Source organism: Pristiophorus japonicus, chromosome 7 (assembly GCF_044704955.1).
Source record: "Pristiophorus japonicus isolate sPriJap1 chromosome 7, sPriJap1.hap1, whole genome shotgun sequence".
In the NCBI taxonomy this organism is placed as follows: domain Eukaryota; kingdom Metazoa; phylum Chordata; class Chondrichthyes; family Pristiophoridae; genus Pristiophorus; species Pristiophorus japonicus.
The window spans coordinates 196,914,166-196,936,108 of record NC_091983.1 but is presented as its reverse complement, the minus strand read 5'-3'; the positions used below and the strand labels follow the sequence as shown (position 1 = coordinate 196,936,108).

Here is a 21,943-nt window from a genome sequence, read left to right as displayed (position 1 = left end):
TTTAAAGTTTTGTTTTTGATGAAATAATGTCAGTTAGAATTTCAGCAAAACAGAGTGTACATACCATACGTCACATTTAGCATGAATACTGTGTCTCCCAGCTTCAGATCCTGACTTCTTACAACACAGTTCATTGCCATGGTAACATTTGGTACCAGCACTAAATCAGTGGGAGAGCACCCTGAAAATACAACAAAAACTCAAACATTTGGAGACAGTCATAGTAAATAGTGCCAAAAATATCAAAATGGTTGTGAGTCAGAAACAAAGATACTATGTAATATGAGAGTGAGAAAATAAAAAAGGCAACAAGTTCATACCTACAAACTCAGCTAATCGCTTGGTAATAAACACCAGATGAGGAAGCAGTTCTCTGTCATAAAACCGCAGTGGCTGTCGTTCAATATACACTTGCCATTTCTGTAACAGAGTTTAAAATAATGAAGTGACTTTTGTTCTTCTGAATCATTTAAAACAAAGATAAATAAAAACCTGTTATACAGTCAATTGAAAGGCAAGTATACCAATGCACTGTTCTCTAGAGTGGCTGGATTTCCGGTAAACTGACTGGTTTTAGAGGCATAGTAGAATCATTAATCATGAGTTTGCCACTGCTGCTATGGAGTCATAAAGTGCTTTACAGCCAATTAAGTACTAATGTAGCCCTGTATAAATGACATGATACAGAACCCGCCAAGCTCTGTTGGGCAGGCCACATCGTCCGCATACCCGACACGAGACTTCCAAAGCAAGCACTCTACGCGGAGCTTCGACATGGCAAGCGAGCCCCAGGTGGGCAGAGGAAACGTTTCAAGGACCCCTTCAAAGCCTCCTTGATAAAATGCAACATCCCCACTGATTCCTGGGAATCCCTGCCCCACGACCGCCCAAAGTGGAGGAAGAGCATCCGGGAGGATGCTGAGCATCTCGAGTCCCATCACCAAGAACAAGCAGAAACCAAGCGTAGACAGCGGAAGGAGCGTGCGTCAACCCAGACTCCCCACCCACCCTTTCCTTCAACCACTGTCTTCCCCACCTGTGACAGAAATTGTAGGTCCTGCGTTGGACTCTTCAGTCACCTGAGAACTCACTTTTAGAGTCGACTCCGAGGGACTGCCTATGATGATGATGATGATGATAGAACTGCTGGTTACATGAGTGTGAACCAATTGCTCCTGTGCTATTTTGCACATAAAATTGGTGGAAGGTATCTTTTCTTGATGGTCACTGATATATGAATCTCAGAATCCTTCCTTCATTTCCTACATTATAACAGTGACTACACTTCTAAAAAGGGACTTAATTGGCTGTAAAGCACTTTGGGATGTCCTGAGGTCGTGAAAGGTGCGAGATAAATGCAAGTTCTTTCTTTCATGGTTGTCTGTAACCATTATCCAAGCCAGCTGAAAGTCGGCAGGACTGCATCTTATAACTTGGACTGCTGCTATGGAGGGAAAAGCCTCCATAGCAGCAGTGGCAATACTCATCATTAATGATTCTACTATACCTATGGCTTGTCACAATAATGCACAGGTATTGCCATGTTATGAATGGCAGTCTGCAGTCCAGCTAACTGTTCTGTAGCCGAACAATATCAGCTCCCAAGGCTATATAGGGGTGGAAATTTGGTTTGAGGCTAATTAGGGCGCTAAGAGCGACGGAACAGTAAATTTTGCGTCGGGAAATGGTTTGCATCTGCAGCCACAAAATTTATCAGCTGGGCCTTGAGTGTGGAGGGGAGCGCTAAGGGAGGCGTTCCACACCTCTCTTAGGGCGCTAGGTCGGCTGAGCAATTGAAAATCCTGAGCTCAAGACAGGCTTCCCTGGAAAAAAAAGCACAAAAAACATTCCAAATACCTTCTTCACCTCACAAACATAAATCGCAAAAATAAAACAAATAAAAACAATCACACTTACCTGATGTATTCATTCCTTCCCTCACAGTCACTGGGACAGCTCTGACCGCCTGGATTTTCAGGCGGTCCCACTAGGGTGCACTACAGGGTGTTACAGGGTGCTACAGTGTCAGGACCAAACAAAAATCCTTGCAATGTCAAAATCGGGGGTGTTGCACACCACCCTCCTCCAGGCATAGACTGTTAGCTATGTTGTTGCTGGCTAAATTTCTGCCCTCCCCAATTGGCAACTTTCATCGCAGCACCAGTTTGGTGTGTGCAGCTTACTGGATCCAAGCAAACGTGTCTCAGGTCTCAAAATACCTCAGGCAGAACAGAGCTAAAATGAAAGCATTACACTTACTGCTCTGTTCTCGCCCGTCATTTTTTTTTTTACTTTGCTATTTTCTTGGCCAGTTGAGGTGTCTATCTGGTTCAGATGGTCGCCTCATAAATATATGCAAATCCGGATCCTATCAGCGGCCATAGGTGTCAGTGGTAGCACTCCTGCTTCTGAGTCAGAAGGTGACAGACTAGTTCAAGTCCCACTCCAGAGACTAGAGCACAAAATCTAGGCTGACACTCCAGTGCAGAACCGAGGGAGTGCTGCATTGTCGGAGGTGCTGCTTTCGGATGAGATGTTAAACCCAGGCCCCGTCTGCCCTCTCAGATGAAGATAAAAGCTCTCTTGGCACAATTTTGAAGAAGAGCAGGGGAGTTCTCCCCAGTGTCCGAGCCAAAATTTATCCCCCAACCAACATCACTAAAACAGATGATCTGATCATTATCTTATTAAAGTTAGGGGAACCTTGCTGTGCGCAAAATTAGTTGCTGTGTTTCCTACATTATAATAGTGACTAGACTATACTTCACAAAAACAGTACTTAATTGGCTGTAAAGCCCTTTGGGATGTCCTGAGCTCATGAAAGGTGCTTTTATAAAAACAAGTCTTTCTTTTTATTGAACTTAGCAGCAATTGTTTATAATTGGGTGGCTTGTTAGGCCATTTAAGAGAGCATTAAGAAAGCATTAAGAATCAACCTGGTAGTATGGCAGCACAGAGACAGTGAAGTGATCAAGAGAGATGGTGGAGTTAAGAGCTGTGTCTACTTGGTGCACTTGTGAAAGTTGACCTTGTATTTGTGGATGATGTCACCAAGAGTCTCAGTAGAGGTGTTGCAGAAAGATCAGCATGGAACTATGAGGCAACAACCTGCTCAAGGACCTTGGAGAGAAAAGAGAGTTTGGAGATGGAGTAGTAGTTTTGAAATGGGCGACTAACGGACTAAAAGTCCAATGCCCTACAATTAATTAAATTAATAAGACGCCAACTTGCAGTGCCATGGAGGTCTTTATGAAAGAAACAGGACAATTGTTTCATAGTTTCGATGCTTAGTCCTAGCTAAGGCTGTGTTAAGGCAGTTCATCCTGTCCATGAGACCCACATCCTGCTCCCTTGACCCTATTGCCACCAAACTGCTGACCACCCAACTTCCTTTTCTGGCTCCCATGTTAGCTGATATTGTTAACGGTTCTCTCTCCTCAGGTACTGAGCCCCTCTCCCTCAAATTTGCTGTCATCACTCCTTTCTTCAAAAAACCAACCCTCGACCGCTCCGTCCTTGCAAACAATTGTCCCATCACCAAGCTCCCTTTCCTCTCAAAAGTCCTCGAACATGTTGTCACCTCCCAAATCCGTGTCTATCTTTCCCACAATTCCATGTTTGAAGCCCTCCAATCCAGTTTCCGCACCTACCATAGTACCAAAATGGCTCTTATCAAAGTCACAAATGACATCCTTTGTGATTCTGACAAAGGCAAACTATCCCTTCTCGTCGTTCTTAACATGTCTGCAGCCTTTGACATCCTTCTCCAACACCTCTCCACCGTCATCCAGCTGGGTGGAATTGCACTCACCTGGTTCCATTCTTATCTATCTAATTTAGAAAATTACCTACAATGGCTTCTCTTCCCACTCCCGCATCGTTACCTCTGGTTTCCCACAAGGATCCATCCTTGGCCCCCTCATATTTCTCATCTACATGTTGATCCTTGGCAACATCATCAGGAAACACAGCGTCATTTTCCACATGTATGCTGAGGAGACCCAGCTCTACCTCACTACCACTTCTCTCAACCCCTCCACGGTCTCCAAATTGTCAGACTGCTGGTCCAACCTCAAGTTCTGGGTGAGCAAATTTTCTCCAATTGAATATTGGGAAGACCGAAGACATTGTTTAAGGTCCCCGCCACAACCTCCGTTCCCTAGCCACTGACTATCCCTCTCCACAACTTCCATCTGAGGCTGAACCAGACTGTTCGCAACTTTGGTGTCATATTTGACCCTGAAATTAGCTTTTGACCACATATCTGCAGCATTACTAAGACCGCCTATTACCATCTCTGTAACATCGCCCGTCTCCGCCCTTGCCTCAGCTCACCCGCTGCTGAAGCCCTCATACATGCCTTTTTTAACTGTAGACTTGACTATTCCAACGCACACCTAGCTGGCCTCCCACATTCTACCCTATGTAAATTAGAGGTGATCCAAAACTCGGCTTCCCGTGTCCTAACTCGCAGCAAGCCTGTTCACCCATCATTCCTATGCTCACTGACCTACATTCAATTTCAAAATTCTCATCCTTGTTTTCAAATCCCACCATTGCCTTGCCCCTCCCTATCTCTGTAATCTCCTCTAGCCCAACAACCCCCGCCACCCCCTCCCCCACCTCCCCCCCGAGATGCTGCGCTCCTCAAATTCTGCCCTCTTGAGCATCCCTGATTATAATCGCTCACCAGTTGGTGGCCGTGCCTTCTGTTGCCTCGGCACTAAGCTCTGGAATTCCATGCCTAAACCTCTCTGCCTCTCTATTGCACTTTCCTCCTTCAAGACGTTCCTTAAAACCTCTCTCTTTCCTGCTCTCATTTCTCCTTATGCGGCTCGGTGTCAAATTTCTTATCTCATAATACTCCTGTGAAGCGCTTTGGGATGTTTCACTTCGTTAGAGGCGTTATGTAAATACAAGTTGTTGTTGTTCTTCTTCTTCTGTCATTTCACGGAGCTAGGTCCGAGAAGATGGACCAGATGTGATATGTACCTGGCATCCCTTTCTTGTTCTTACGCTCTTCCTTTGCCAAATGGAATGTTAGTGGAGCACTGAACCAAATACTTATAGCAGGCAAAAAGTATAAATTTCAACTCATCTATGCAGCAGCTTATCCAAATTGTAGAAATAGCAATTTATAATACAAGATTTAGCAACACGGTACACGTGATGTAGTAGCTGCAAAATGCTGTATATTCTCCACTTGACTACCTACTAGTAGTGATAATTAGATTAATTGCATTAATGAAAGTCTTCAGCATTGCAGCCCTTACAGCTGCTTCTTCCAAACAGCAATTAGGCACCATTCTGCAAACAGGGTGGGAACTGTGCGATATTCTCCAATCCCAATATTACTTCCCCATAACCCTCAAATAAAACAGATATTCTTTGTAATGGCAACAATAGCCTCTAGGCTAATTTTACTGGAATCTCACCTGGGCAACATCCAGAGCATCTTTCAAAGTACTGCCAAAAGCACCGTGATTAATAAATGTTGTCTCCTACACCAAACAGAAACAGTTGATTAATAAAGCATTACTGTAACCCCAATACATATTTAGATGTTATCATCATATAATCATAAAATAAAATAGCACAGAAGGAAGCCATTCAGCCCATCATGTAAATGCCGGCTTTTTGGAAGAGCTATCCAATTACTGGAGTCCCATTCACCTGCCCTTTCCTCATAGCCTTGCAAATATTTTCCCTTTTAAGTATTTATCCAGTTCCCTTTTGAAGGTTATTATTACATCTGGTACCACCACTCTTTTAGGCAGTGCATTCCAGATCATAACAAATCACTGAGTCCTTATGATGTCGCTCTGGCAGCCCTCTGCAGAACCACATACACTCAGCCTTCCACCTCATTTCCTGGTCTCTTTCATCCTGCGCTTCTCATGCTTACCCATTCTTATATCCTGCCATCCTTTCCCGCCGATGCATCACAGCAATGGGGGAAGGGCACTCAACTAAAGAAGGATGAAGTTGAGGAGGAGGAGGAGGAAGATCTGGGGTCTTTCTTCCACTTTGCCGCAAAAGGCGAGAATGATTATAAGAACAGAAGAACATAACAAATAGGAGCAGGACATTTGGCCCCTCGAGCCTGCTCCACCATGTAATAAGATCATGGCTGATCTGATCATGGATTCAACTCCACTTCCCTGCCCGCTCCCCATATCCCTTTATTCCATTATCGGTTAAAAATCTGTCTATCTCCGCCTTAAATATATTTAATGACCCAACCTCCACAGGCAGAGAGAATTCCATAGATTTACAACCCTCAGAGAAGAAATTCCTCCTCATCTCAGTTTTAAATGGCAGCCCCTTATTCTGAGACAATGCCCTCTAGTTCTAGTTTTGACTTATATGTTTCGATAAGATCACCTCTCATTCTTCTGAACTTCAATGTGTATAGGCCCAACCTACTCAACCTATCTTCATAAGTCAACCCCCCATCTCCGGAATCAATCTAGTGAACCTCCTCTGAACTGCCTCCAATGCAAGTATTTATTTTCTTAAGTATGGAGACCAAAACTGTATGCAGTACTCTAGGTGTTGCCTCACTAATACCCTGCACAGTTGTAGTCGGACTTCTCTGCTTTTATACTCTAGCCCCCTTGCAATAAAGGCCAACATTCAATTTCCTTCCTGATTACTTGCTGTACCTGCACACTAACTTTTTATGTTTCAAGCACAAGGACACCCAGGTCCCTCTGTACTGCAGCACTTTGCAATTTTTCTACATTTAAAAAAAAAATTGCTTTTCTATTATTTCTGCCAAAGTGGAAAACCTCACATTTTCTCACATTTTCCCATCAGGTCCAGGGGACTTGTCCGCTTTTAATCCCATTATTTTACCGAGTACCGAGGGTTAAGGACATCTCCTCTGGGCTGGAGAGGAACTTGGAGTGGGAGGGGGAAGATCCCCCCCGCCCCTCCCAGTTCTCGTGTTCCCCGTGGGCACCAATGATGTAGATAGGACACACAGAGGTTCTGTTGAAGGATTTTGAGCAGCTAGAGGCCAAATTAAAAAGCAGAACCACAAAGGTAATAATCTCTGGATTAGTACCTGAGCCACGAGTAAATTTGCATAGGTTAAATAAGATCAGAGAGTTAAACACATGGCTCAAAGGCTGGTGTGGGAGAAATGGGTTTTGGCGGAAAGAGCTTATAGCATGATAGAAAAAGAAGCTTTGGCCTATGTGTATGGGGTCAAAAAGATGCATCAGTGCCTGTTTGGTCTTTGTTTTGAGCTCGAAACGGATCACAAGCCACTCATTTCAGTGTTTTCGGAAAACAAAGGGTATTAATACCAATGCATCGTCCCCTATCCAGAGGTGGCCATTGACATTGTCTGCCTATGATTATGTTATTCGTCACAGACCGGGCACTGAGAATTGTGCCAATGCACTGAGTCGTCTGCCTTTGCACACACCTGATATGGAGGCGCCTCAACCTGCAGATCTACTGTTAGTAATGGATGCTTTTGAGAGTGAAGGAACTCCTGACACTGCTCAACAAGTTAGGATCTGGACCAGCCATGATCTTATTTTATCGGTTGTGAAACGTTGTGTCCTCAGTGGTGATTGGTCTGCAATATCTATGGAGATGTGTGATGAGACCAAACCTTACAACTGTCGCAAAGATGAACTGTCCATTCAGTCAGATTGTTTATTGTGGGGTAATCGTGTCTTTATGCCTAAGGTAGAGAAAAATTTGTACGTGAACTACATAGCACTCATCCTGGTATTGTCATGATGAAAGCCCTTCCTAGGTCTCGTGTATGGTGACCTGGAATTGACTCTGATCTGGAATCATGTGTGCATCAGTGCAATACTTGCATGCAGCTAAGTAAAGTACCAGCGGAATCTCCGCTGAGTCTTTGGTCATGGCCATCTAAACCATGGTCGAGGATCCTTTCATGGAAAAGATGTTTTTTGTTGTGGTGGATGCAAATTCAAAGTGGATAGAGTATTATTATGTCATTCAATACATCTACAGCTGCTATTGGGAGCCTTCGTGTCATGTTTGCTATTCATGGTTTGCCTGACAACGGATCCTGCTTCACAAGTCTTGAGTTTCAGGAGTTCATGAAACTCACAGGCATTAGATGTGTGAAGTCAGCTCCGTTCAAACCTGCTTCAAACGATCAAGCAGAGTATGAAACGTGTAACTCGGGCTTCACTGCAAACTTGTTTGTCATGTATATTGCTCAGTTACAGGACAAGACCTCATACGCTTACTGGGGTTTTCTCTGCTGAACTACTGATGGAGAAATCTCAAGACCAAGCTTTCTCTTGTTCATCCTGATCTGAATGATCGTGTTGAAAACAGACGTCAAAATCAGCAATTGTATCATGATCGTGCTGCTGTGTCACGTGACATCTCTGTCAACGATCCGGTTTATGTACTGAACTATGGTCAATGTCCAAAGTGGATCGCCGTTAATGTTACAGCCAAGGAAGGTAACAGCCAAGGAGGGTAACAGAGTGTTTATTGTTGTGCTCAAAAATGGGCAAACCTGCAGGAAGCATGTTGATCAGGTAAAACTGCAGCACACGGATGAACTGGAATCGTTTGAGGAAAATGCAGTCAGTGACCAAGCAACCAATGTTCATTCATCAGAGGACTTTGCTGTCATTACTGAACCTGGACCTTCAGTCTCTGATGTGGTCATTGCCACTCCCATCAGATCGTTTACTCAGCCTTCAGTCATAACTGACTCACAACGCTCGCCTAGAACTGAAGTTGAACTGAGACGATCAACTCATGAGAGGAAAATCCCAGACTGTCTTAATTTGTAAAGAGACTGATATTGAGGTCTTGAAAGGGGATGTTGTCATGCATTGATGCTTGGGATCACTGGGCACCAGGGGGCGCCACTGTCGGAGGTCATTGGGCTGTACTGGTATATAAGCATGGGTACCATGTCACGGGGGCACTTTGGGCGCGAATAAAGTTGGATCAGGTTTACACCTGAGGCTGTTTACAGTAACAAGACTCTTGAATTATTACAGCTTTAAACTAATTTGTGTGGGGGGCGGGGGAAAAGAGTTCAGCTGAGCGGAAATTTAAAACGTCAAAGAGCAAGGAGAAGGCAATAAAGCAGGGTAGAGGTGGGGAAATGATAACCAGAGTGTGACAGGAAGGGACAGAATGTATAAAAATAAGAGTGTATCAGAAAGTGGGGTCAAAGCAGGAAAAAATGTTTTTTAAAAAAAACAAATTTAAAAGCTCTTTATTTGAATGCACGCAGCATTCGTAACAAAATAGATGAGTTGACGGCACAAATAGTTACAAATGGCTAGGATCTGATAACCATTACAAAGACGTAGCTGCAAGGTGACCAAGACTGGGAACTAAATATTCAGGTGTATTTGACAATTCAGAAGGACAAACAGAAAGGAAAAGGAGATGGGGTAGCTCTTTTAGTGAAGGACGAGATCTGTGCAATAGTGAGAAACAATATTGGCTCAAAAGAGCAAGATGTTGAATCAGTTTGGGTGGAGATAAGGAATAATAAGGGGACAAAGTCACTGGTAGGTGTTGTCTTTAGGCCCCCTAAAAGTAGCTACACTGTTGGACGGAGTATAAATCAAGAAATAATGGAGGTTTGTAAAAAAGGAATGACAATAATCACGGGCGAATTTAACCTTCATATTGATTGGACAAATCAAATTGGCCAGGGTAGCCTTGAGGAAGAGTTCATAGAGTGTATCCGGGATAGTTTCCTTGAAAAGTATGTTGTGGAACCAACCAGGGAGCAGGCTATCTTAGATCTGGTCCTGTGTAATGAGACAGGATTAATAAACAATCTCCTAGTAAAGGATCCTCTAGGAATGAGTGACAATAGCATGATTGAATTTCAAATTCAGTTGGAGGGCGAGAAAGTTGGACCTCAAGCCAGTGTCCTAAGTTTAAATATAGGAGACTACAAACATATGAAAGCAGAATTGGCTAAAGTAGACTGAGAAAATAGATTAAAGTGGGACAGTTGATGAGCAATGGTTGACATTTAAGGAGATATTTCATAATGCTCAACAAAAATATATCCCAATGAGAAGGAAAGGCTGTAAGAGAAGGGATGACCATCCGTGGCTCACTAAGAAAATAAAGGAAATTGTCAAATTGAAAACAACAGCATACAAGGTGGCCAAAGCTAGTGGGAGGCCAGAAAATTGGGAAACTTTTAAAAGCCAACAAAGAACGACTAAAAAAATAAGGAGGAAAGGGAAGATAGATTATGAAAGTAAACTAGCACAAAATATAAAAACAGATAGTAAGAGTTTCTACAAGTAAATAAAAAGGAAAAGAATGGCTAAAGTTAATGCAGGTCACTTAGAGGATGAGACAGGACAATTAATAATGGGGAACAGGAAAATGGCAGAGACTTTGAACAAATATTTTGTATCAGTCTTCACGGTAGAAGACACTAAAAACATCTAAAGAGTGGATAATCAAGGGGCTAAAAGGAGCGAGGAACTTAAAACAATCACTATCACTAAAGAAGTAGTACTTGGCAAAATAATGAGACTAAAGGTCCTGATGGCTTGCATCCTGGGGTCTTAAAAGAAGTGGCTGCAGAGATAGTGGATGCATTGGTTGTAATCTACCAAAATTCCTTGGATTCTGGGGAAGTCCCAGCGGAAACGAAAATCACAAATGTAACATAGAAACATAGAAAATAGGTGCAGGAGTAGGCCATTCGGCCCTTCTAGCCTGCACCGCCATTCAATGAGTTCATGGCTGAACATTCAACTTCAGTACCCCATTCCTGCTTTCTCGCCATACCCCTTGATCCCCCTAGTAGTAAGGACCTCATCTAACTCCTTTTTGAGTATATTTAGTGAATTGGCCTCAACAACTTTCTGTGGTAGAGAATTCCACAGGTTCACCACTCTCTGGGTGAAGAAGTTCCTCCGCATCCATGTGATATGCTCCTCCTGTACCATGTGGGAACTCGGGGACACTTCCGGTGTCCCTGGGCGCTACGTGTGCGAGAAGTGTATCCGCCTCGAGCTCTTGACGGTCCGCGTTGCGGAATTGGAGCTGAGGGTGGATTCACTCTGGAGCATCCACGATGCTGAGAATGACGTGAGTATCACGTGTAGTGAGTTGGTCTTACCGCAGGAGAAGGGTCCACAGCCAGATAGGGAATGGAAGACCAGCAGGAAGAGCAGTGCAAGAAAGATAGTGCAGGGGTCCCCTGTGGTCATCCCCCTGCAAAACAGATACACTGCTTTGAGTACTGTTGGGGAGGATGACTCATCAGGGGAGGGCAGCAGCAGCCAAGTTCATGGCATCGTAGGTGGCTCTGCTGCAAAGGAGGGCAGGAAAAAGAGTGGGAGCGCGATAGTGATAGGGGATTCGATGGTGAGGGGAATAGATAGGCGTTTCTGCGGACGCAACCGAGACTCCAGGATGGTATGTTGCCTCCCTGGTGCAAGGGTCAAGGATGTCTCGGAGCGGGTGCAGGACATTCTGAAATGGGAGGGAGAACAGCCAGTTGTCGTGGTGCACATTGGTACCAACGACATAGGTAAAAAAAGGGATGAGGTCCTACGAAAAGAATTTAAGGAGCTAGGAGCTAAATTAAAAAGTAGGACCTCAAAAGTAGTAATCTCGGGATTGCTACCAGTGCCACGTGCTAGTCAGAGTAGGAATCGCAGGATAGCGCAGATGAATACATGGCTTGAGCAGTGGTGCAGCAGGGAGGGATTCAAATTCCTGGGGCATTGGAACCGGTTCTGGGGGAGGTGGGACCAGTACAAACCGGACGGTCTGCACCTGGGCAGGTCTGGAACCAATGTCCTAGGGGGAGTGTTTGCTAGTGCTGTTGGGGAGGAGTTAAACTAATATTGCAGGGGGATGGGAACCTATACAGGGAGACAGAGGGAGACAAAAATGAGGCAAAAGCAAAAGACAGAAAGGAGATGAGGAAAAGTGGAGGGCAGAGAAACCCAAGGCAAAGAACAAAAAGGGCCACTGTACAGCAAAATTCTAAAAGGACAAAGGGTGTTAAAAAAGCAAGCCTGAAGGCTTTGTGTCTTAATGCAAGGAGTATCCGCAATAAGGTGGATGAATTAACTGTGCAAATAGACGTTAACAAATATGATGTGATTGGGATTACGGAGACGTGGCTCCAGGATGATCAGGGCTGGGAACTCAACATCCAGGGGTATTCAACATTCAGGAAGGATAGAATAAAAGGAAAAGGAGGTGGGGTAGCATTGCTGGTTAAAGAGGAGATTAATGCAATAGTTAGGAAAGACATTAGCTTGGATGATGTGGAATCTATATGGGTAGAGCTGCAGAACACTAAAGGGCAAAAATCGTTAGTGGGAGTTGTGTACAGACCACCAAACAGTAGTAGTGATGTTGGGGAGGGCATCAAACAGGAAATTAGGAGTGCATGCAATAAAGGTGCAGCAGTTATAATGGGTGACTTTAATATGCACATAGATTGGGCTAGCCAAACTGGAAGCAATACGGTGGAGGAGGATTTCCTGGAATGCATAAGGGATGGTTTTCTAGACCAATATGTCGAGGAACCAACGAGGGGGGAGGCCATCTTAGACTGGGTGTTGTGTAATGAGAGAGGATTAATTAGCAATCTCATTGTGCGAGGCCCCTTGGGGAAGAGTGACCATAATATGGTGGAATTCTGCATTAGGATGGAGAATGAAACAGTTAATTCAGAGACCATGGTCCAGAACTTAAAGAAGGGTAACTTTGAAGGTATGAGGCATGAATTGGCTAAGATAGATTGGCTAATGATACTTAAGGGGTTGACTGTGGATGGGCAATGGCAGACATTTAGAGACCGCATGGATGAATTACAACAATTGTACATTCCTGTCTGGCGTAAAAATAAAAAAGGGAAGGTGGCTCAACCGTGGCTATCTAGGGAAATCAGGGATAGTATTAAAGCCAAGGAAATGGCATACAAATTGGCCAGAAATATCAGCGAACCTGGAGACTGGGAGAAATTTGGAACTCAGCAGAGGAGGACAAAGGGTTTGATTAGGGCAGGGAAAATGGAGTACGAGAAGAAGCTTGCAGGGAACATTAAGGCGGATTGCAAAAGTTTCTATAGGTATGTAAAGAGAAAAAGGTTAGTGGGTAAAATGATGGAATCAATTATTAAGGATGTCATAGCAGTGCATCTGGAAAATGGTGACATGATAGGTCCAAGTCAGCATGGATTTGTGAAAGGGAAATCATGCTTGACAAATCTTCTGGAATTTTTTGAGGATGTTTCCAGTAAAGTGGACAAAGGAGAACCAGTTGATGTGGTATATTTGGACTTTCAGAAGGCTTTCGACAAGGTCCCACACAAGAGATTAATGTGCAAAGTTAAAGCACATGGGATTGGGGGTAGTGTGCTGACGTGGATTGAGAACTGGTTGTCAGACAGGAAGCAAAGAGTAGGAGTAAACGGGTACTTTTCAGAATGGCAGGCAGTGACTAGTGGAGTGCCGCAAGGTTCTGTGCTGGGGCCCCAGCTGTTTACATTGTACATTAATGATTTAGACGAGGGGATTAAATGCAGTATCTCCAAATTTGCGGATGATACTAAGTTGGGTGGCAGTGTGAGCTGCGAGGAGGATGCTATTAGGCTGCAGAGTGACTTGGATAGGTTAGGTGAGTGGGCAAATGCATGGCAGATGAAGTATAATGTGGATAAATGTGAGGTTATCCACTTTGGTGGTAAAAACAGAGAGACAGACTATTATCTGAATGGTGACAGATTAGGAAAAGGGAAGGTGCAACGAGACCTGGGTGTCATGGTACATCAGTCATTGAAGGTTGGCATGCAGGTACAGCAGGCGGTTAAGAAAGCAAATGGCATGTTGGCCTTCATAGCGAGGGGATTTGAATACAGGGGCAGGGAGGTGTTGCTACAGTTGTACAGGGCCTTGGTGAGGCCACACCTGGAGTATTGTGTACAGTTTTGGTCTCCTAACTTGAGGAAGGACATTCTTGCTATTGAGGGAGTGCAGCGAAGGTTCACCAGACTGATTCCCGGGATGGCGGGACTGACCTATCAAGAAAGATTGGATCAACTGGGCTTGTATTCACTGGAGTTCAGAAGAATGAGAGGGGACCTCATAGAAACGTTTAAAATTCTGACGGGTTTAGACAGGTTAGATGCAGGAAGAATGTTCCCAATGTTGGGGAAGTCCAGAACCAGGGGTCACAGTCTGAGGATAAGGGGTAAGCCATTTAGGACCGAGATGAGGAGAAACTTCTTCACCCAGAGAGTGGTGAACCTGTGGAATTCTCTACCACAGAAAGTAGTTGAGGCCAATTCACTAAATATATTCAAAAGGGAGTTAAATGAAGTCCTTACTACTCGGGGGATCAAGGGTTATGGCGAGAAAGCAGGAAGGGGGTACTGAAGTTTCATGTTCAGCCATGAACTCATTGAATGGCGGTGCAGGCTAGAAGGGCTGAATGGCCTGCTCCTGCACCTATTTTCTATGTTTCTATGTTTCTATGTAAAGACAAACGTAGGTCCCCTGCAGTCAGAATCAGGGGAAGTCATAACGGGGAACAAAGAAATGGCAGACCAATTGAACAAGTACTTTGGTTCAGTATTCACTAAGGAGGACACAAACAACCTTCCGGATATAAAAGTGGTCAGAGGGTCTATTAAGGAGGAGGAACTGAGGGAAATCTTTATTAGTCGGGAAATTGTGTTGGGGAAATTGATGGGATTGAAGGCCGATAAATCCCCAGGGCCTGATGGACTGCATCCCAGAGTACTTAAGGAGGTGGCCTTGGAAATAGCGGATGCATTGACAGTCATTTTCCAACATTCCATTGACTCTGGATCAGTTCCTATCGAGTGGAGGGTAGCCAATGTAACCCCACTTTTTAAAAAAGGAGGGAGAGAGAAAGCAGGGAATTATAGACCGGTCAGCCTGACCTCAGTAGTGGGTAAAATGATGGAATCAATTATTAAGGATGTCATAGCAGCTCATTTGGAAAATGGTGACATGATAGGTCCAAGTCAGCATGGATTTGTGAAAGGGAGATCATGCTTGACAAATCTTCTGGAATTTTTTGAGGATGTTTCCAATAAAGTGGACAAAGGAGTACCAGTTGATGTGGTATATTTGGACATTCAGAAGGCTTTCGACAAGGTCCCACACAGGAGATTAATGTGCAAAGTTAAAGCACATGGGATTGGGGGTAGTGTGCTGACGTGGATTGAGAACTGGTTGTCAGACAGGAAGCAAAGAGTAGGAGTAAATGGGTACTTTTCGGAATGGCAGGCAGTGACTAATGGGGTACCGCAGGGTTCTGTGCTGGGGCCCCAGCTGTTTACATTGTACATTAATGATTTAGACGAGGGGATTAAATGTAGTATCTCCAAATTTGCGGATGACACTAAGTTGGGTGGCAGTGTGAGCTGCGAGGAGGATGCTATGAGGCTACAGAGTGACTTGGATAGGTTAGGTGAGTGGGCAAATGCGTGGCAGATGAAGTATAATGTGGATAAATGTGAGGTTATCCACTTTGGTGGTAAAAACAGAGAGACAGACTATTATCTGAATGGTGACAGATTAGGAAAAGGGAAGGTGCAACGAGACCTGGGTGTCATGGTACATCAGTCATTGAAGGTTGGCATGCAGGTACAGCAGGCGGTTAAGAAAGCAAATGGCATGTTGGCCTTCATAGCGAGGGGATTTGAGTACAGGGGCAGGGAGGTGTTGCTACAGTTGTACAGGGCCTTGGTGAGGCCACACCTGGAGTATTGTGTACAGTTTTGGTCTCCTAACTTGAGGAAGGACATTCTTGCTATTGAGGGAGTGCAGCGAAGATTCACCAGACTGATTCCCGGGATGGTGGGACTGACCTATCAAGAAAGACTAGATCAACTGGGCTTGTATTCACTGGAGTTCAGAAGAGTGAGAGGGGACCTCATAGAAACGTTTAAAATTCTGACGGGTTTGGACAGGTTGGATGCAGGAAGAATGTTCCCAATGTTGGGGAAGTCCAGAACCAGGGGTCACAGTCTAAGGATAAGGGGTAAGCCATTTAGGACCGAGATAAGGAGAAACTTCTTCACCCAGAGAGTGGTGAACCTGTGGAATTCTCTGCCACGGGAAGTGGTTGAGGCCAATTCACTAAATATATTCAAAAGGGAGTTAGATGAAGTCCTTACTACTCGGGGGATCAAGGGGTATGGCGTGAAAGCAGGAAGTGGGTACTGAAGTTTCATGTTCAGCCATGAACTCATTGAATGGCGGTGCAGGCTAGAAGGGCTGAATGGCCTGCTTCTGCACCTATTTTCTATGTTTCTATGTAAAGCAAATTGTGAGGACACATAAATTCTGCAAAGGGATATAGACAGGCTAAGTGAGTGGGCAAAACTTTGGCAGATGGAATATAATGCAAGAAAATGTGAGGTTATCCACTTTGACAGAAATAATAGAAAAGCAAATGATAATTTAAATGGAGAAAAATTGCAAAGTGTTGCAATATAGAGGGACCTGGAGGTCCCTGTGCATGAAATACAAAAAGTTACTATGCAGGTACAGCAAGTAATCAGGAAGGCAAATGGAATGTTGGCCTTTATTGCAAGGGGGCCTGAGTATAAAAGCAGAGAAGTCCTACTACAACTGTGCAGGGTATTGGTAAGGCCACACTTAGAGTATTGCGTACAGTTTTGTTCTCCGTATTTAAGGAAGGATATACTTGCATTGGAGGCTGTTCAGGAAAGGTTCACTAGGTTGATTCCGGAGGTGAGGGGGTTGACTTATAGAAACATAGAAAATAGGTGCAGGAGTAGGCCATTCGGCCCTTCGAGCCTGCACTGCCATTCAATGAGTTCATGGCTGAACATGCAACTTCAGTACCCCATTCCTGCTTTCTCGCCATACCCCTTGATCCCCCTAGTAGTAAGGACTACATCTAACTCCTTTTTGAATATATTTAGTGAATTGGCCTCAACAACTTTCTGTGGTAGAGAATTCCACAGGTTCACCACTCTCTGGGTGAAGAAGTTTCTCCTCATCTCAGTCCTAAATGGCTTACCCCTTATCCTTAGACTGTGACCCCTGGTTCTGGACTTCCCCAACATTGGGAACATTCTTCCTGCATCTAATCTAAGGGTAGGTGCAATGACACCCAGGTCTCGTTGCACCTACCCTTTTCCTAATCTGTCACCATTCAGATAATAGTCTGTCTCTCTGTTTTTACCACCAAAGTGGATAACCTCACATTTATCCACATCATACTTCATCTGCCATGCATTTGCCCACTCACCTAATCTATCCAAGTCACCCTGCAGCCTCATAGCATCCTCCTTGCAGCTCACACTGCCACCCAACTTAGTGTCATCCGCAAATTTGGAGATACTACATTTACTCCCCTCGTCTAAATCATTAATGTACAATGTAAACAGCTGGGGCCCCAGCACAGAACCTTGCGGTACCCCACTAGTCACTGCCTGCCATTCTGAAAAGTACCCATTTACTCCTACTCTTTGCTTCCTGTCTGACAACCAGTTCTCAATCCACGTCAGCACATTACCCCCAATCCCATGTGCTTTAACTTTGCACATTAGTCTCTTGTGTGGGACCTTGTCGAAGGCCTTCTGAAAGTCCAAATACATCACATCAACTGGTTCTCCCTTGTCCACTCTATGGAAACATCCTCAAAAAATTCCAGAAGATTTGTCAAGCATGATTTCCCTTTCACAAATTCATGCTGACTTGGACCCATCATGTCACCTCTTTCCAAATGCGGTGCTATGACATCCTTAATAATTGATTCCATCATTTTACCCACTACCGATGTCAGGCTGACCGGTCTATAATTCCCTGTTTTCTCTCTCCTTCCTTTTTTTAAAAAGTGGGGTTACATTGGATACCCTCCACTCGATAGGAACTGATCCAGAGTCTATGGAATGTTGGAAAATGACTGTCAATGCATCCGCTATTTCCAAGGCCACCTCCTTAAGTACTCTGGGATGCAGACCATCAGGCCTTGGGGATTTATCAGCCTTCAATCCCATCAATTTCCCCAACACAATTTCCCGACTAATAAAGATTTCCCTCAGTTCCTCCTTCTTACTAGACCCTCTGACCCCTTTTATATCCGGAAGGTTGTTTGTGTCCTCCTTAGTGAATACTGAACCAAGTACTTGTTCAATTGGTCTGCCATTTCTTTGTTCCCCGTTATGACTTCTCCTGATTCTGACTGCAGGGGACCTACGTTTGTTTTTACTAACCTTTATCTCTTTACATGTCTATAGTCCATCTTAATGTTCCCTGCAAGCTCGTACTCTATTTTCCCAGCCCTAATCAAACCCTTTGTCCTCCTCTGCTGAGTTTTAAATTTCTCCCAGTCCCCGGGTTCGCTGCTATTTCTGGCCAATTTGTATGCCACTTCCTTGGCTTTAATACTATCCCTGATTTCCCTTGATAGCCACGGTTGAGCCACCTTCCCTTTTTTATTTTTACGCCAGACAGGGATGTACAATTGTTGTTCATCCATGCGGTCTCTAAATGTCTGCCATTGCCCATCCACTGTCAACCCCTTAAGTATCATTCGCCAATCTATCCTAGCCAATTCACGCCTCATACCTTCAAAGTTACCCTTCTTTAAGTTCTGGACCATGGTCTCTGAATTAACTGTTTCATTCTCCATCCTAATGTAGAATTCCACCATATTATGGTCACTCTTCCCCAAGGGGCCTCGCACAACGAGATTGCTAATTAATCCTCTCTCATTACACAACACCCAGTCTAAGATGACCTCCCCCCTAATTGGTTCCTCGACATATTAGTCTAGAAAACCATCCCTTATGCACTCCAGGAAATCCTCCTCCAGCCTATTGCTTCCAGTTTGGTTAGCCCAATCTATATGCATATTAAAGTCACCCATGATGACTGCTGCACCTTTATTGCATGCACCCCTAATTTCCTGTTTGATGCCCTCCCCAACATCACGACTGCTGTTTGGAGGTCTGTACACAACTCCCACTAATGTTTTTTGCTCTTTGGTGTTTGCAGCTCTACCCATATAGATTCCACATCATCCAAGCTAATGTCCTTCCTAACTATTGCATTAATCTCCTCTTTAACCAGCAATGCTACCCCACCTCCTTTTCCTTTTATTCTATCCTTCCTGAATGTTGAATACTGTTGGATGTTGAGTTCCCATCCCTGATCATCCTGGAGCCATGTCTCTATAATCCCAATCACATCATATCTGTTAACATCTATTTACACAGTTAATTCATCCACCTTATTACGGATATTCATTGCATTAAGACACAAAGCTTTCAGGCTTGTTTTTTTAACATCCTTTGTCCTTTTAGAATTACGATGTAGTGTGGCCCTTTTTGTTTCTTGCCTCTGTTTACTCGGCCTTCCACAGTTGCTTTTTACCTTTCTATCATCTGTTTCCGACTCCATATTACTTCGCCCTGTTTCGCTGCATAGGTTCCCGTCCCCCTGCCATATTAGTTTAAACACTCCCGAACATAGGTCAAGTAGATTGGGCCTATAATCACTGGAGTTCAGAAGAATGAGAGGTGATCGTATCGAAAAATATAAGATAATGGGGTTCGACAAGGTGGATGCAATGAGGATACTTCCATTCATAGGGGAAACTAGGACTAGGGGGCATAGTCTCATAATAAGGGGCTGCCATTTAAAACTGAGATGAGGAGGAATTTCTTCCCTCAGAGGGTTGTAAATCTGTGTAATTCTCTTCTCCAGAGAGCTGTGGAGGCTGGGCCATTGAATATATTTAAGGCGGAGATAGACAGATTTTTGAGCAATAAGGGAATAAAGGGTTATGGGGAGCGGGCAATGAGGTAGAGCTGAGTCCATGATCAGATCAGCCATGATCTTATTAAATGGCGGAGCAGGTTCGATGGGCCAAATGGCCTACTCCTGTTTCTATTTCTTATGTTCTTATGGGATTCACGTTTTCGGTTGCAGAGAGCTTTATCTATCCCGCTAATGATACTGTCCCCTACCACTATAACATTTCTTTTTACTCCCGCCACTTGAATGGCCGCCTGTACCACGGTGCTGTGGTCAGTTTGCTCATCGTCCCTGCAGTCCCTGCTCTCGTCCACACAGGGAGTAAGAGTCTCAAATCTGTTGGACAAGAGCAAGGGCTAAGGCTTCTCCGTCTCTACCTCCTGGGTCCCCATACCTTCCTCTTTTGTCATCACACCCTCCTGTTTCTGACCACGGACCAAATGTGAATTAATTAATCTAATTGGTGTGACTACCTACTGGAGTACAGAATCCAGGTAACTGTCTCCTTCCTGATGTGTTGCAGTGTCAGCAGCTCGAACTCCAGCTCTTCAACGCGGTGCAGAAGTTCTTCGAGCAGCCAACACTTACTGCAGATGTGGTCACCGTGGACCTCAATGGGGTCAACCAGATCTCAAATGCAAACAGCAGCAACATATCTCCTGCCCTGCCATCCTAATGTATTTAATTCATTAAGTTTTCAAGTTTTCTTTTTAGTCAGCTCTTAATTCAAACCAAGCTCCAGAAAAGAGAGACGAATTCACCGACCAATCACGTCTCTTCTTTCCTGTGACATCACACTTTGATTTTGCTTCTTTCTACTTCTTGTCTTCAGCTGGGTTGGTGCTGTTTGTGCTGCCCCTCTTACACTGTTTCTCTTGGTGTGCCACTCGGGTCGGGTCTCGTGCTCTTTTGAGGATGGCTGCTTAGCTGCTCCTCTCATGCTATTTCTCTTGGTTAGAAGGAGGAAACCAGCTCAGGCCAGACTTCCACTTGATTCAACCTACCCCTCAAGCTCTGCACCAAACCTTTCCAGGTATAACTGGATTTTTGGCTTGTTGCTGCCTCTGTTTTTTTTCCCCAGAAGGGTGGTAATGGCGGTGGAAAGCAATTCCGGGCAGCCGACCAGCTTCCAGCACCCCGCCGGGACATTCGGTGCCGGGTGTGCGGGGACACGGAGCAGAGGCGAGCCAGTGTGCAACGCCCCGGTTGTGACACCAGCTCGAAATTTGGTTCGCGCCCGATCCGTAATGCCCCGTTGCGCGCCCTAGTGGGACTGCCTGCGAAAGCTGGCGATTCCAGCTGTGCCAGCCGCAGTAAATGAAGTAATGTCGACCTGAGGTCAGTGTGATTGTTTTTTTATTTATTTATTTTTGATTAATGTTGATGTGGCATCAGTAATGTATTGGGAATGTTAATGGTGGTTTTTTTTTTCCAGATTTTTTTCCACCGAAGCATCTTAGGGCACTGCGAGGCCAGCAGTTTAGCTCGGGATTTTCAGTTGCTCAGCTGGCCTAGCCCCCTAAATGAGGTGTGGAACGCCTCCCTTCGCGCTCTGCTCCACACACAGGGCCCAGCTGGTGAATTTTGCGGCTGGAGATGCAAAGCATTTCCCGCTGCAAAATTTACCGCGCAGCCCAGGTTAACGTCACAACAAAGGCACAACCGAATTTCCACCCCAGAAACTTTCACCTCAGTGGAATTAGATTGTGATTCAATGAGCATGGGAACCCGGAGGATTGCGAAGTGTGGGAGTGCCCCCAAGGAATAACCTTGGCTGTGTTGAGAAGGTAACATAATTCAGGAGGTGGCCTGTTGCTGCGTGATTTCCTGCTCCCGCCTGTTGGTCATCATATCAATCCCGCCACTTTTGGAATGAGAATCCGATTTGGGAAAAAAATAAGGCCGGAGAATTAAATGGCCCTTACACCTGTGCTACCATCTTCCTCGTAATGGCACCCGCAAACCATACTTGCACCCAAATTAAAAATGGGGCAAAGCCTAACGCCAAAGGGAAACATTAAACATCTGCATTTTGAAAGAGGCCCTAATGAGGATAGGGTGGCTCATGCAAAATGTTTTTTTTTTAAACTGAAACAACAAAATTTAAATTAAAATGGTATGGTAAGAGAAACTAAAACAGAAGTTCAATGTGG

General features: G+C 44.6%; 1 protein-coding gene across 6 annotated transcripts in view; it reads right to left on the bottom strand.

Moving 5' to 3' along the window:
• Positions 1 to 21,943, bottom strand: part of LOC139267405 (uncharacterized) — a 200,523-nt gene that overhangs the window by 134,952 nt on the left and 43,628 nt on the right. For all 6 annotated transcript variants that reach the window (XR_011593893.1, XM_070885684.1, XM_070885682.1 and 3 more), the window contains 3 exons: positions 5,436 to 5,501; positions 321 to 420; positions 65 to 181 (listed from right to left, as the gene is read on the bottom strand). Coding sequence is in view for 5 of the 6 variants with exons in the window: in XM_070885684.1 (XP_070741785.1) it covers positions 65 to 181; positions 321 to 420; positions 5,436 to 5,501 (283 nt within the window). In the remaining variant the exon portion in view is untranslated. The remainder of the gene's footprint in view (positions 1 to 64; positions 182 to 320; positions 421 to 5,435; positions 5,502 to 21,943) is intronic.